Below are 17,118 nucleotides of genomic sequence, written 5' to 3'. Positions count from 1 at the left end.
TGCTGTTCTCTGAATAATCTTTTTAGCAACAGAGCAATTAACTATAACTAGGAAGAATGTGAAATTGACAGCACTTTGTATATAGTCAAACATACAGAAGAAACTGAAGAAAAAGGAAATATTTTGTTTTCACTCATTTTCCAGCTAGTGAACTGAAATCTTGTAACTTATTAGGTACAAAGTTTTCAGACATTTTGAACCGACAGTGTCCCTTTAACAGCAAAATTAACTTTCCCTTATTTGTGTAGAATAAAATATAGGTTGAATTTAGTATTAGTAATTACACTTTTGGGAATTGCTGCAATAAATAATAGCTAAGAATCAAGACAGTTTAACAACTCTACAGCTTAAGCATCACTGGAAGGTGGACATGTGTAAAGTGGACCTTCTGAATACATCTAGCTAGATATTATTTTATCCTTTAATTGCAGTGGGCCCTTTCAGAAGGGGAAAATTAAAAAGTCCATGCAGAGTACCCTTCTATTTGTAACTGTGACATTAACTTCTTCAATTGGCATTACAGCTGAATTATTTTTCCACTAACATTTTGAAAATAAGAGATCTTATTAGCCTTGGGATAAGACTTCTTAGGATAGTTATAGTTCAGCAGCACAATATAACTCACTTCTTTGAATTTGCTACAATGTAAGCTAACAATTTGACCGTAATCTTAATTTCTAATCTAATATGAACTGAAACACAAGAAACTACTACTCCTTTCAGCTACAGGATAATTACCTCGATTGCAGGAAAGAACAGCTTCTCTGTGTTTATGCATTTTCATTTGCGCCTCTGCCAGATAACACCATGCCGCTTGACATTGGCTGGTCTGCTGCAAACCTAGAACAAATATTTTTATAATCAATATTTGTTTAAAACAAATCTCGGGAATACAGATAGCCTTGCTGGCTGTTGGAAGTGGTAGTATATTACAGTTCCATCACAAACACACCATGATGAACCACCATACTAAATGGCAAGGAGACCCAAATAGAGATCTTATTTTATTTTAGTCTAGACTTATAACCTCATTTTGCCACTTACAGCTAACAATGAGATTAGGTTGAACTAAAGAAAAGTGCAAAGCTTCGCTGTTACAACACATTCAATATTTTCACAATGTTCTTTCTATCCAGCAAGAAACTGGGGAAAAAGCAAGGAATTACACAACACTCGGGTTTAGAGGTATATGTTCATTCTGAATACAAAAATTTCCATTTAATGGGAGATGAGCATCAAAATCTCCTAGACTGCTCCAAAAATTTCTCCTCGGGTCTTTGTCCACCACCAAAAGATCTACAGATGCCAATACACCATGAGCTCCACCCAGTCTAAAGACAGACTGAAAGGGATCAAAGGAATTGAAGGACTTAGATAATATTCAAGCTATTTCACCACAACCACCTCACTAGCCTTCCCTAAAAAGGAAAATTAAAAACCTGGTGATAATTGAGGAGTTCACTGGTGTCCTGAGATTTATTCACACACACCCCAGCCTCCAGCCCCCAATAAAACTTGAGCCAATCTGTTAAAGTGTAGGTACATTGATTGTCCACTGGTATCTATCAATAATAGATTCAACTTCCCTTACCAGGTCACAGTATAAAGTTCCCTCAGAGCAATCCCCTGATGAGCAAAACTAGATGAAACTCAGCAGGCACACAAATGGCATTAACTGTATTCCCCATCACAGACAATCTTTGGTTTAGAAGAAACAATGCCAGGGGTATTTGGAGAGGGGAGGGGGCAGTTCAGCAATGAATAAAGACAAGACTACGTCACGGATTGTGACTTTCAGAGACCTCCATGACATTTTCCACGGCAGGCGCTGTCAGCCGGTGGGGGCCCCCACATCTCCAGCTGCCGCAGATGGCAGGTGCTGGTCCTCCCTGCCCCTTCTGCAATGGGGCTCAGGCTCTTATCCCCCCCTTCCAGGGTTCAGTCCTCCCCCCTCCCCCAGGTCACAATTATTTTAGTAGACGTCAGGGACAGGTCACAGGCTTCCATTACTTTTTGTTTATTGTCCATGACCTATCCCTGACTTTTACTAAGAATAACCACGACAAAAATCTTAACCTCAACAATGAGCAAAGACTCAGTTTCACTTGCTCCAGATCATTCATTCTTTCCTGTATAAGCCGTTGAACTAATTGAACCTGAAGTTTCAGTTAATTATGATGGGTGCTTGTAGTGTTTTTAGTTCTTGGCCAAACGTTTAAATTTTCAGGAATTCCATTTTTTTACCCCAAAAAATCAGTTGTATGTCAAAAGTGCCTACTTTCCACAGAAAACTGGGTTTTTAAGTGTAGATTTCTTGGGGGAGGGAAGGGGAAAGAATATTTATTTTCTACAGAAAACTGGTTTTATGTAAAAATGCTGAATGCCTGAAAACTAAGTGTTTTTGGCCAAAAAATGAAATATTTCAATATGTACATGATGCTGCCATGCCTCATGGGAGTTGTCGTTCAGATGCCTCACATCTCCATTCGTCTCTATGGACCACGATCCCCCAGCCAGATTACATCTCCCATGATACATCCTACTCTCTTCTCTTAGCAAGGAGAAGTAGTACAATAGGAATCCCTGGCCATGGTGCATCATGGGAGATATAGTGTGGCTAGGGACCTGAGGCACCTGAGACTATAACTCCCATGAGGCACCCCACTGGTATCAGTGAATTGAAATATTTCAGGTTTCCAGTCAAAAAGTTGAAGTTTTTCATAGGGAAAAAACCCTTATTTTCCAATCAGCTATACTCATGACCCATTTTAAGAAAGCCTTGTATGTCTGAGTGCAACCAAGCCACTAATAAATCAAATACTAGTTTATTAACATACAACACTGCAGTACTTATAGCTGCTGTAGAAAAGCTTAAAGATTCCCTTTTGAAGACCAAGACAATTTTAAATGTAAAAATATATATAAAAACAAGTTTTTAAAGGGACACCACAGCTTAATGAAGAAAAGTTACATTTCTGAGCTTGTTTTGTCTACCCCAGAACATAGTCAATTTCACAATTTCTCTTGTATAGTATGCATCCTCTCTCCTTGGGTTTGTGAAGAAATTCGTACAGCAACAAGGTGAGAGGAAAAAAAGTGTTTAACAAAAAAAAAAAAAAAACCCGACAAGAAAAAACCCTTGCAGAAACACCACAGAATTAGCAAAGGAACTTAAGAGCAGATCTAGTAACTGAAACAACTTTTTTTTAAAATTGGCTAGATTTCAAGAGGACAATGTTCCTCTAAACTGTTTCCACTTTGAGCACAAACCCTAAAAAAACTCCAGTATAATTTAACAATTGTACTTAGCAGAAATATTCATTACAATGCAACCCTTTAGCCATTCTTTTTATATTGTATGTTTACCTTCAGTTAGGCTCTTGGCAGCTTCTTCGTATTTTTTTTCTTGGAGGGATTTGATACCTAAACCAATAAGGCCTGGACTGCTCCTTGAATCCATTTCCATAAGCCTGCAACAACAATGCAAGGCCTCTTCAGTGAAATTACCTAGTATTACCAAAAAAAAAAAAAAAAAAATTTTCTCAAAACCACAGTTTGATAGTTGATAAAGACCAAATGAAGATTTAACTATTTATTCTATGCAATAGATTTAGAAAGTAATTAGTTTACTTAGCCCTTGCACATAATTTGGCTGAATTTTAATAGCAGTTTCCTACCATACAATGATTTCTAAAAGTAGCAACCAGTTTTTAGAAGTACCCTACACATAGTGAAGTCAAGGAACACTACAGGTACTTAACTCGTCTGAACCACATACTGTAACTTGTAAATTTGGAATTAACCACTCAGGTTAAATTGCTAAAGGTCATCCTCTCCTCAAGGGAAACCACTTTCTAGATGGGCCTTTCAATTTGACCCAGCTGAAGATCCCACCTGCTGCCACTAGCAAGCCAAAATTAACTCTTGTCTGAATAAGAATTCCCCATCCCACAAGGCCACTACAGTGGATCTTGCAGTCTGACTACATAATCCATAATCCAATTTGAAAGAAAAATTAGGTGAGAGAGACCACACACAAGCATGAGAATGAATCTGTAACTTGGTGATTAGAGCACTTATATGGAAGATCCAGACCCCCTGGTTCCAATGACTTTTTTCCCCCCAAATTATTTCCTCTCAGTAGAACAACATCAACAGGAAAGAGACCGAGGCAGCCCCACAACAGAATATCCCACAGCTGAGTGATTGTAGTACTCACCTGAGAGGTGGCCAAGCCCTGTTAAAAATCCCTTCCCGCCCTCAGGTGGACAGGGGACTCCCACATTCCAGCTAAGTCCCTAACCACTAGGCTAGAGTCTCTTGTATGCCAGAAGGTTATTGTCAACCCTACATGAGCTACAGGCAAGATTAAACTTCCCAAGTGATCAAGATGACTTTCCAGCCTGCTCTAACTGACCATGTCATTAAGGTATGATATTTTAAGAGCAGCTGAAATAAGATTCATGCTGTGTATAAAGAGCACAGTTAAGCCAAAGAAGTTTGCGTGGTGACTCTCCTACTTTATGGTACAATTGTTTATAGATGTATTTATCTATTTATCAATCTCAATTTATCTCTAACACTTCAGTTGCTGGTTGATAGATATGAGATTGTCCATTTAGGGGATCAATTAGCAAATCAGGATGTCAGTGGTTTTTCTGATATCCATACACATGACCTGCTCATCTTTAGTTACCAATACAAAAGGGAAATACAATCACTATTAAACAATTGCAGCCCTAGTGGCACAGTAATTAATTTGTGCAATCTTTTAAAAGAAAATACAACTTGTGTACTTTCCCATGTTTATGGCAGCTTTGAAGTTATATGCAGACTGAGGGAAGGAAGGCAGAGATCAAAAGTAGAAAGCAAGACACAGATTTTAAAAAAAAGATTAAAGAACAGGCTAAAGTAATTGTTCAGATGGCTATAAATGCATTTCTGCAAGGCAATAATGGAACACTGACTTTTTTTTACATATATATAAAAAACTTCTATTTTTAGAGCATTTTATTTTCTGATCATGAGCATTTCCTATTTGTAAAACTTTACATAATAAATGTTTTTTTAAAAAACTACAAGTATAAATGCTTTAACTCCTTCCTTTCCCCACATTAAAAGTTGGTTACTTAGGGATTGGATAGGTACCTAACCATGAATGAGGTTCAGTATCTCTTCCATTCATCTTCATAAACTGAATCATATTGACTTGAAGACATCCGCATACAAGTCAAGGAAAGAGGGAAAGAAAAGTACTTGTCCACAACAGAACAGAAAAACAGTGATGGATAACTTTGAATAAGCTGAGTGTCAGAGAGAACAGAAGCCCAAGCTTTACAGTAAATATGCTTACACTGCAAAGTGACTAAAGGCTTTTCAGAAATACTCAAATATTTGTTGAGGGGGGAAAAAATCAATAATTAGACTGTATGCTGCAGAGCATACATAAGGAGCAGCGCTGTGTATAGGGGGCCTGGAAGAGAATCCACATTCTGTAAGAGTATGCACACAATATTACAACAACAAAAAAGCCAAGTCCAGTATATTTTATACCCGAGTGCTGAAAAAAATGGTCATGAAGATTTAGTATACTAAGGGCGGGTTTATACTTAAAATGCTGCACCAGCACATCTTCACCATTGTAGTGCTTCAGTGAAGATGCTACTATGCTGACAGGAGAGCTTAATCCACCTCCACAAAAGGCCATATCTATGCTGATGGGAGAAGCCCTCCCCTTGGCACAGAGCTGCCTACTCCAGGGATTAGGTTAGTATAACTGCATCATGCAGGGGTATGGATTTTCCATGCCCCTGAGCAACATAAACATACCAATGTAAGTTTGTAATGTAGACCAGCCTAGAAAGCTATTGCTAAAATCTTAGCACCAGCACAAGCAGGTACTGACTGTTCAGGTGAGGCAACAGTTCAGGATGACTGTTCTCTCAGTCTGCTGTGCACCCTGTAATCTCCCTGGGAAATTCTCAGATAGAAGCGTTCTGCTGGGATAGTTAACTAGTTCATGCCTTTAAAAATGATTGCAAGCTGGGTACCTTGTCTCCTAGACCAAGCTGCAGCTTGGTCAAGAGCTCTTACAAAAACGTACCTTAAAATGAGATTATTCAAAATGGAAATTTTAAAAGTGTCTAGTGTTAAGGAATACTGGAATACAGAACACTAGGGCCAACAAATCTATGAGGGATAAGAAGGATTAAATCTTAGTAAAATCCACCACCTTCTTTAAATTACTCAAAGCAAAATTCAATCCACCTTTAGAGATTACAGTGTTCAAGATTCTGGGCATTTCCACAAATACTCATGGGAGAGTGAAGGCTGTAAGTTACCATTACCTGTGATCTCTATAATTGGTGGTGTATCAGTCACCAAAATGTTGCATTATCAATGATGACAATAATTATTTGACTGATGATAAACCCATAACATTTTTATAGAGATAAACTGCAGTACCTTGCTACCAGAAGAATGAAGACAAATTAGAGAGATTCTACTGCTAGATACAAAATTTCTAATTTCCATAAGGGTACAGAGATGGGATTCAACTGACTTCCCGTTTCTTAAGTTTCAACACTCTAGACTGGATCCTGGACTGTGTTTGAGCTGTGCTTGATACAGCTCAGGAGGAAAAGGTAGCATCAAGCCATGTTCATGACCCCCCAATTCTGAGGCTGGCTGCCAGCATAAATTAGAGCAGTCCTAAAGTCGTTTATTTAGGTGCTTAAATATGGATGTAGGAGCCTTACCTTTAGACACCCATTTTTCAAAATCTCGTTCTACATTCCTATGATTGTTCAATTATAACTTCTTATATATTTGTTTAACCTGGATTAGCCTGTAGAAAATGGAAGCATAATCTAAAAAATACACTTTGTAAAATTTGTTTCTATATTGTGTACTGGATTGTATTCTGTGATCTTTGAAGCGTTGACCATAATCATCTTTACAATGTTCTATTTTCTCTAAATAAGTGAACAGTTTCAAGTACACATGTTGCTTAAAGTACAAAACTGTCAGTTAAATGACCATTTATATATAAGTGGACTGCAACATAGTACTGACACATTAGAATAAAGAAAACACTGTTTAATCTTTACATTTAGGCTATATTATTTGGAGTGCTAGGAGACCCCAATTGCAATCAAGGCCCCATTATGTTAAGCACAGTGGAAACACCTAGAGAAGAAGCACACTTGATGAGGAATTCTTGATGAGGAATTATTCTTGTTTGGTTTGTTCTTTCTGGTTCCTTTCCACTGGATTAACTTATTTTAAATATTGAAATTCAGAGTTCTGTATTACCATTTTTCTGCTGCTTTATTACTTTCATGAAGCCTAGCTCCTTGAAACTTGGTACTAGAGGCATTCTTCCACCCCTAACAAAGGAGTTTCTGTATGGATTCTTGGTGTATACTTCTACTTAGTTTTTGTGTGACATACCCAGGCGATATGATTATATATTTAAAAATCTTTTGGGCAGGTGTCCAACTTGAAAGTCACTTCTAGCCCTTTTAAGGTTTCAACTGTGGCACTCAAAAGCTGAGGCACACAAAACCACTATTCACTTGTATAATATTAATGCAATAGTGACTGATGGAAACTGAAATTTAACACAGTTTCAAACCCCAGCACTGTGGAAGGCAGCATGCTGCCTTCTAAAAGATATAACAAACAAATCTATTTTTTAAGAAGACCCCTCCCTTTCCTCCATTTCACTGAAATACCCTAAAAAGTCCTATTTACTCCCTACCTACCAAAAAGTCTTGTGAAGAAAGATTCATGTATTTTCTTGCCAAGAGAAAATAGGTATGCTGGATCACCAATTCTCTCACTTTAGCCATTTCCAGGACTTTTTTTTTTTTTTTTTTTGGTCACCATCCTGTCCACCAAAGATGAGCCAATAGGATTCTCTTCAACCCTCATGTAGCTAATCTTCATTTATCTAGAGAGGCTGCTTTTGAGCATCATGAAGCACTCTTCCCAGGAGACTGAGTACACTGCCAACTAAGGAATCAAGAGTCCAGAACTGGGTCTCAAACAAGGAATATTTATTTTTTTAAGAAGTCCTTTGATTGGACAGTAGGACTAAGTTTCATACCCATGAGACACTATAGTTTAGGATAAAACGGTCTTCCTCTCCAAGCTGGTGGAAACACAGCACCTAATATAGACAATGTACTTTTGCGGAAAAGTGGTGCAATGCATCTTCCCTCACTCAAGTGAAGTAATAGATCTTGAAAAACTGGTTCCTTTTTTTTGTGAGGAGGACTTCCGGGAGTGAGGGGCAAGACAGAGAATGGTCCCAGAAGTCACCGTATAAAAAGACAAGATTTGGAACAACAAAAATGAACCAAAACCATCCCACTTACCTGACTGAATAAAGTGCAAGCATAGTACTTCTAAAGGACAACTCACAGCAGGATACAAAACCATCATATCATCACAGGCCTTCTTCAGCCTAGCAGTCTCATGAGGAAACTTGTAAAGAAAAATAATCAAATCAACTTATTTAGCTTTTCATGCAGTATTATTAGACATGAGTTACTTGTGTTATTGAAGACACTTGAATTTAAACTATCCTTACTTTTGACAAATACTGAATGAAGTCTGTGTAAAGCTTTTGGTGGTCTTCACTGGGGATTGGGTCTGCAGAGTTCACTGCATGTTCAAATGCAGTCAAAAGCTAAAATAAGAAATTGGTAAGTGTATAACAATGGGAATTAGCAAGGAAAGCAACAAACAATGAATTTATGAAATTCTTTAATCACTGTTTTCAACCGGGTGTATGTAGCATATAGTGAACATGATTATAATATAGTTATTTGGTCCCATTTTGCCCATGTAGGTCTTCATAGCACTTTTGTTGTACAAAGAGGAAAATACATAACAGGGTGATTCTTCGTGCTTAAGTATTATTCAGATCATGTTCAAAGCCTGGTAGTAAATCTAGTAAAACTAGTTGAAGCAGGTAAATAATCTAATCCATGCAGTGGTATAAAATATACAAAGAAAAGCACATGTGAAGCACTATCCATTATGACAGCTAAGAGCTTGCATAATTTATTAAATATTGGTATGCAAGTTTTCTTTTTGACTCTCCTACGTTGTGTGCCTTTAAGATAGAACCTTAACACTGCCAAAATGAATTTGAGCTTTTAAAGATAATGATTCACTAAAGTTTTTTTAAAAAACAGCAATTATGTAAGTCACTACATTATTCTCCAGATGGCTTTTTAAAAGTGTATTCTTTCATCACCCATAAGTTCTCTTGAATTCATTTCTATTACTAATATTCTGGGGGTACACAGTGTGTAATATTTTCAAAAGGATCTATGGCCCAGGTCCACAAAGGTAGTTAGGCTCCCAACTTCCACTGATTTCAGTGGAAGTTAGAAGGCTAAATGCCTTTGTGGCTCTTGGCCTAAGTGACTTAGGAGCCTAAGGGCAAAATTTTCAGAAGCCTACTCTCACTGAAAGTTGTTACTTAAGAGCTTTTTAAAATTTCACACAAAGTCTAGTTGTGTGTATCCACTAAGATGTTCAATGCCTATTTCACTTCTGTCTTCACTAATTGTGACCAGATGCTTAACATAATTAATATTAAAAACAAGAGGGAAGAAACACAAGCCAGAATAGGGAAAGAAAGGGTTAAAGAATATTTGGTTAGGTTAGATGTATTCAAGTTGGCAGGACCTGATGAAATTCACCCAAATGTACTTAAAGAACTAGCTGAAGGAATCTCAGAACCAATAGTGATGATCTTTGAGACCTCATGGAAAACAGGTGAGATCCCAGAAGACTGGAGAAGGACAAACATAATAGCTATCTTTAAAAAGGGGAACAAAAAGGACGCAGGGAATTATAGACCAGTCAGCCTAACTTCGATACCTGGAAAGATACTGAAAAAAAGTATTAAACGATCAATTTATAAGCACTTACAGGTTAACAGGATGATAAGCAATAGGAACATGGATTTGTCAAGAACAAATCATGCCAAACCAATCTAATTTCCTTCTTTGACAGGGTTACTGGCCTAGTGGAGGAAGAGAAGCAAATAGACCTGATATATCTTGATTTTACTAAGGCTTGACACAATCACACATGACATTCTCATAAGCAAACTAGGGAAATGTGAGCTAGTCAAAATAACTCTAAGGTTTGTGTTTGAAAAACTATACGCACAGACTACTTCTCAATGGCTTCCTGTCAAAATGGGAGGATGTATCTAATGGGGTCTTGCAGGGCTCTGTCTTGGGTATGGAACCATTCAAAATTTTCATTAATGACCTAGATAACAGAGCGGAGAGTATGCTTATAAAATCTGCAGGTATCACAAGTTGGGAGGGATTGCAAGCATTTTGAAGGACAGGATTAGAATTCAAAATGACCTTGATAAATTGGACCATTGGTCTGAAATGAACAAGATGAAATTCAAAAAAGATAACAGCAAAGTGCTACTCTTCAGAAGAAAAAAATCAAATGCACAAATACAAAATGGTGAATAACTGACTAGCCAATATTACTGAAAAGAATTTGGACATTATAGTGGATCACAAATTGAATATGAGTCAACAATGTGATGAAGTTGCAAAAGAGGCTAATATTCTGGGATGTATTAACAGGAGTGTCATAAGAAAGACACGGGAGGTAACTGTCCTGCTCTGTTTGGCACTAGTGAGGCCTCAGCTGGAGTCCAGTTTTGGGCGCCACACTTTAAGAAAGATGTGACAAATTGGAGAGAGCCCAGAGGAAAGCAATAAAAATGATAAAAGGTTTAGAAAAGCTGACCTATGAGGAAAGGTTAAAAAAACAGGCATGTTTAATGTTGAGGGAAAAAAAGACTGAGGGAGGACCTGATAACAGTCTTCAAATATGTTATAGGCTGTTATATAGAGGACAGTGATCAATTGTTCTGAATGTCCACTGAAGGTAGAACAAGAAGTAATCCGCTTAATTTGTAGCAAGGGAGATTGAGGTTAGATATGAGGAAAAACTAACTAACTGTAAGGATAGTTAAGCACTGAAATAAGGAGACTGTGGAACCTCCTTCATTGGAGGTTTTTAAGAACAGTTAGGAAAATACCTGTCAGGAATGCCCTAGATACATTTGGTCTTGCCCTAGCGTGAGGTGGAGGATGGACTAGATTACCTCTCGAGGTCCTTTCTAGCCCTGCATTTCTATGATTTGAGTAAGAGGGAGAAACATTACCATCTGCTGAGTCTCATTATCTTGATTCTGTGTACTGTCTGGCACTAACTGGATCAGCCTCTTCCAGAGCTGGTGGAGCTCTGCATTATCTGCACCTTCTTCCTGCTTTATCTTTATCAATTTGTGCCATGTGCGAGCCACCTGTGAACAGGAAAGAGAAATGAATCATTCTGTAACTCTCTTAAAAATCTGATGTTCAATGTGATCTCTCCAATCTATTTTAACCCGTTGCAAATGAGATTTACAATTTCTCAATTTAAGTGGCTGGAAAATAGCATTAACACTTAGCAACAGTGCCAGGAGGACAGAGCTCTTGAGTTAATATTGGACACATTACTTCACAGTGCTGTTTAGTACAGTCAATAGGACTAGTGGTATTTAAGCTGTTTAGTACTACGGATGTAGTTGACGGTCTATCTGTAATTGTTCATTTAACCTTGTATAACAGAATACTACTGTAAAGAAACCCTTTAAGAGTTCCTTGAAAAATTCCATCATAATAGTGGAATCTGCATTAATAATTGGTCTGATAGTGCATATAAGGTAGCTTGCTTCTATGTACGGTAAAGAATTCGATGAAGTACATGACAGAGAGTATGGTCATCAGCCATACTTTTGATGACCAATTTAAAAAAAGAAAACAGCACCCAAGTGATATTATTTTTTCCAGCAGTGAAGTGACTCAGCATTATATTCTGACAAAGAATGAATACCTATTAAAATCTGAAACTGTTAACAGAAGTGAAACAGAGAAAATAACCACAGCATGGCTCTGTCTCTCTCTAATGGCTTGACCAAAAAGAGGAGGCTGAACTTATGAGTCTGATACTGCTTTGAGATACCAGATCTGGGTTTTCTGGTTCAGGCAGCAGAAACCTTGTTCTTTTAGAGTCAGAGATCCCAGATTCAATCCCTCCTACTACTGACCAAACTAGGGGTGATGTGTTTAAATCTAGGTTTTCAAAGCTTTGAAAGGTTATAGTGTCTGACTTCCTTCCACTGAAAACAAATTTCCTATTGGCATATTCAGGCTATCCAGAGATTGACAAAATAATAATAATCCTTGGCAAATAATTTTTTACATGAAACTAATGTTAAAGCTTTCAAAACTTCAAGGGAATCAAAACACTCCCAAAAAAACTGGAATAGATGAAAAAGTACTGTATTAAAAATAGTATGTGATCATTTAATTACAAAATGTATCATAATGCATACACACAAGAGGACAGAATTAAGGATGCACAGACATCTTTTGATGTGGCATTTCCTAACTTTTGAGTCCCTGATTTAAAAATTTTTTAAAAATTGAGAAATAGTCAAATATTTGACTGCAACGTAAAAACTAACATTTTTAATGCAATTTGTTTATATGACACAATGTATCACCATGCTGATTTTCAGAACATTGTATTGAACAAAATGGTTGCCACTTCGTTTTAATACAACATAAACTAACCATTTCTAGGATTGTTTTTATGTTTAGACATGCCAATTCAATAGACTGCCTCTAAATTTGGTGGTAAGTGCTGATGGGTGAACAGAGGTGTATAATTAAGAGAGATGAGTTCTTGTTACCAAAAAAATGAATAATTGCATTGGAAAAGAAGAGACCGTACATCAGTAACCAACCTCTAGGTAGTTCTTTTCTTGGTGATACAGTTCCACAAGTTTCCTACATACTTCACACCACTTCTGCTTATCAGTACTAGAAGAAGAAGAAAAAAAAATAACCCACAAAAAGGCCATGTCTATTTTCTAACAAGTATGGAGAAATGTATTCTTCGAGAAACATTGCCAACTTGAAATCTAGTTTTTTTTTTTTTTTTCCTTTTTTAAATGAGAGAGTTAGATGTTGCTGCAGATAATATACTTGCTTCCAAGTCTCAATGTAACTTTTTTATGATTTTTTAGAATGTTTTTTTCTTTTGCAGTTGCTGTTTGAAAAACCTACACAAACTGTATATAGTAACGTTATCCTAAATGCTATCAACTGCACAAAGTAAACAACTGGAACAAAAGTATTTCCCCCTAATCTTTCAGTTATAGTTATCTTAGATGTTACTTGTACCAGAAGTAAGTAAAAATGTTCAAATAGATGTGTGATTTATAAATTGACAGTGTCCTTTAGCCAAAACCAAAGTCAAAATCACAAAAACAAAGCAATAAGAACACTCCAGTCAGTTGTGGAAACTGATGGCATACAACCAGAGCTAGCTTTGTTTAGAACTATATATATGCAATGAGAAATGAAATTCACTGTGACTATAAAAAGCAAAACTGTGAGTAGATGTATTAGGGATATTTATGCTAATCATCAAGATCAGATGAAAGTTACGATATTTATAAAGTTCAACAATCTATGCAACACGTTAAGCCAATGAATACAGTCATGACATAAGGATACTTGATGTCAATACTTTAGATCACATTTATTCCAAAACATTTTTTTATAAAAAGACAATAGGAAAGTGATCTATCTCAGCTCCACACTAGAGAAAACCACTAGGAGCGACAAGACCTTACCTCTGAAACAACATGAGTATTAGAATTAGTTACTGTAAGAGATTATCACATGTATCAGTGATGGTATTAAAACAGGACTTCTTCCCAGGCAACTGAAATTTTAAGAAAACACATTGCAGTATCATAATTTAATCTTAATATATTCTTTACCTTTCATAGAGTTCCAAGAGCTTTTGGTAAACATTGGACAAGTCGTCTTTGACATCTGTTTGGTTAGATTTTTCATACAAATTTGCTAATCCCTAAACAAAAGTAAAATATATGTTAGAGTACATCTGATATTCCCAAGATCATTTTAATGCATGCAAGCTGACTGTGCCCACAAGGAACCCAATGCCTTCAATGGGACTCTGCAAAAGTGCACGGATCTGTCTGCTCATATCTCAGTGCAAGATCAGAATATAAAGTTATATTGAGCAGTACTGGTGACTTCTTTGAAACTCAGAAACTTCTTTGAGATTGGGTGTGAATGCATCCTTCAATTAACAAAATTGTCAGAATATGTTAATTACAAGCCCTGAACCTATACAAAAAATATTTGTGAACTTGCCCAGGAGTTTTTGAACTGACGGGGCAGAGGTGCTCAGTAATGTGTTTTGTGAGGAGTGGGGAAGGCAGAACACAGAGAGCAGAGACAGTCAGCCTGAAAAAGCAGCTCAAAGTAGTGTCTGACCCTGGAAGAAATCTACAAAGAGGTTTTTGGATCAGGGATGCAGGATGAAAAGAACGTTCTTGGTGCTGACAGCAAAAGAACTGCTTCCTGCTATAAGATTCCTTCCATGTTCAGAGACACTTTTTTTGTAAATAACAAAACTGCATCAGAGAACTACCTGACTATCACCAATTTCTCCTCCTAACGGGAATATCTCCTGGATCCCAAACGTTTACTAGCTGCTTGGGTCGAAAAGGGGCAACAATAACATGGAAGTACTTCTTTACACAATGCACAGTAAACCTGTGGAACTTGTTGTCAGGGGATGTTGTGAAGGCCAAAAATGTAACTGGGTTCAGAAAAGTTCATGGCGGATAGATTCATCAATGGCTATTATCCAAGATGATTAGGGACACAATCCCACGCTATGGGTGTCCCCAAAACACTGACTGCCAGAAGCTGAGTCTGAACGACATTGATGGATCACTCAATAACTGCCATGTTCTGTTCATCCCCTCTGAAGCATCTGGCACTAGTCACTGTCAAAAGACAGGGATACTGTTAATAGGCTCGATGGACTACTGGTCTGACCCTGTATGGCAATTCTTATGTTCTTAAATATCATTTACATTATGACAAAAGCTCACTGCATTTTCTTAAAACTATTTCTAAGATTAGTGAAGTGGAACACAGACTACCTGAACATTAAGTATAATCTCATTTTAACATCAGCCAATGGACAACAATAAAGCATCTTAATTGTAAAAGACAACAGAAAAAAAATCTCATCTCAGTAAGTTACCATTTTGTACTATATCACAAAAGCCAGAACCTGACTGGCTGATGAGGATTCAATTAAGGTAATTTCAATAGATGTCCAACTGTTGCATTTTAAAAAATTAAAACATACTGATATTACAAAAAAAATCTCTTTATTAAGTTGCAATACACTAAATATTTCCTTTTACGAGATAGATGAATCCACAACCTAGCCTCACAGCCACATGCTTCACGATGTGCCCAAACAGCACAAGCATCTAATATAACAGCACTTGTAGGTTATCATTTACACACCATATACAGCACAACATTTTGAGGAGTATATATTATTGTTGTCTAGGACAGTGGAAATCAACAACATAGTCCAATTTGCACAACTCTGTATCAGTGGCTGGGGGAAAAAAGTTACTATGCAAAATTCTGTCTCTTATAGGAGAGAAACAACAAATTAAATTTCCTGAGTCATGAGCAAGGCAACTCAGAAAGCCCTTAAAGGGGATAAGTGTACTTTTTCTGTATCTTTGTTTTGTTTTCCAAGAGAATTACAGATATTTATCTATTAGAAGACCTAGAATAATTTAAACATAATGAATCCAAAATTTGACCTCTTTTACAGACATGCAACCCCTATTGGTTTTCACATTGTGCACACATGCAGTCAGATCCACACTTGGTATAATTTGTTATATGACAATTTACACAACTTGAGGATCTGCTCTAAGAGTCAATGTTGATTGGGTCTTGTTCCTATACTTAAGAACACAGTAGCCCATTTAATAGGAAGGGTAAAGAGGAAACCGAATCGAATACATACCTGCCATGCCAGTAACTGGCCTGGTTCAAGTTCAGCGGCCTTTTTGTATGCACTTTGGGCCTGATCAGGCTGTTCTAACTCTGCAGCTGCCAGGCCAATAAACACCCAGGCATTGTAGTTATTTTTCTCTTGTTTCAGCACTGCCTACAAATACAAGAGATGAAATGAAGCTAGTGTACTAAATGTGTCTTACAGACTCAACTACTGAGTTTGATTAACCAGTTTTCTTACTTTCTAGAAAAAAAAGCTCCTGAACATACAAGTCTGGTACACAGTTAATTTTATTTATTAGGCATCCATTTAATAAGATGATTTCTACACAGTGGTAACATAAGTTAGAGCATTAATAAAAGGTTAATGTTCTAACTGATAGCTTTCTCTAGCAAGAAAAAACTGTGCATCTGAATTGTCCTACTGACATAGGTATCAGTAACTCTGGTCGTTGAAGGATTCATATAAAGTCTATGGTTAAAGATAGACTTTTGTCACAGTCATCTGAGAATATCTTCTGCTTCACATTTATTCATATGCAAAAGAAAACTGATTGCCTTTTCTGTACAAGCCAAAATGGGCAACTAATGAAATCAGCACCACACCAAACCACAGTATCTACTGTCTAGCACAGCGGTTCTCAACCGGTGGTGTACCACCGGTGGTATGCCGAAGAAGGCTGGGTGGTACGCGAGCCGTACCGCGCCACCGAATCTGCCGCCACCGCCGCTGGAAGGGTCCTCCCACCCACCCTTGCGAAACTCTGTGGCCGAAAAGGGGAAACGGCGGAAGGGTTTCAGCGGAGGGCATTGTTCCCTCCATAGCCCGCTGCGAAACCCCGCTGCCACCGAAAGTCCCCCCCTCCCCCTTTTTTTCCCAAGTGGTACTCGGGTCAGGTACAGTCAGGTCAAGTGGTACTTGACCTGACTGTACCTGACCCGAGTGGTACTCGGGGGGAAAAAAAGGTTGAGAACCACTGGTCTAGCAGCAAGATCCAGTACGTGAATTGAGGGGTGGCATATCTCTGACTCTGGTAAAGTTCGTCTTCATTCAAGAAAGGAAGAAGAACCCACCCACCAGAACTTTATCGATTACCCCACAGCAAATCACTCAATGTTAACGCTGCCAAGAGCCGTA

At 37.6% G+C, this 17,118-nt stretch overlaps 1 protein-coding gene across 3 annotated transcripts in view; it reads right to left on the bottom strand.

The window, feature by feature from the left end:
* The window catches only part of SKIC3 (SKI3 subunit of superkiller complex), a 67,273-nt gene that overhangs the window by 46,260 nt on the left and 3,895 nt on the right, over positions 1 to 17,118 (bottom strand). Inside the window, exons 3-10 of one of the 3 annotated variants that reach the window (XM_067568666.1) lie at positions 15,991 to 16,134; positions 13,895 to 13,986; positions 12,851 to 12,926; positions 11,222 to 11,362; positions 8,597 to 8,695; positions 8,382 to 8,490; positions 3,367 to 3,507; positions 739 to 840 (exon numbers count right to left, since the gene is read on the bottom strand). In XM_067568666.1, the coding sequence (XP_067424767.1) occupies positions 739 to 840; positions 3,367 to 3,507; positions 8,382 to 8,490; positions 8,597 to 8,695; positions 11,222 to 11,362; positions 12,851 to 12,926; positions 13,895 to 13,986; positions 15,991 to 16,134 (904 nt within the window). Of the gene's footprint in view, positions 1 to 738; positions 841 to 3,366; positions 3,508 to 3,677; positions 3,722 to 3,761; positions 3,831 to 8,381; positions 8,491 to 8,596; positions 8,696 to 11,221; positions 11,363 to 12,850; positions 12,927 to 13,894; positions 13,987 to 15,990; positions 16,135 to 17,118 lie in introns of those variants that run through there. The other 2 variants (XM_067568668.1, XM_067568669.1) reach the window with 2 other exon arrangements.

This window comes from Emydura macquarii, unplaced genomic scaffold (assembly GCF_026122565.2).
Source record: "Emydura macquarii macquarii isolate MOO-44397 ecotype Brisbane River unplaced genomic scaffold, CSIRO-AGI_Emac_v2 contig_2897, whole genome shotgun sequence".
Lineage (NCBI taxonomy): Eukaryota > Metazoa > Chordata > Testudines > Chelidae > Emydura > Emydura macquarii.
The sequence above is the reverse complement of the archived record's forward strand: the minus strand, read 5'-3'. Positions and strand labels throughout refer to the sequence as shown.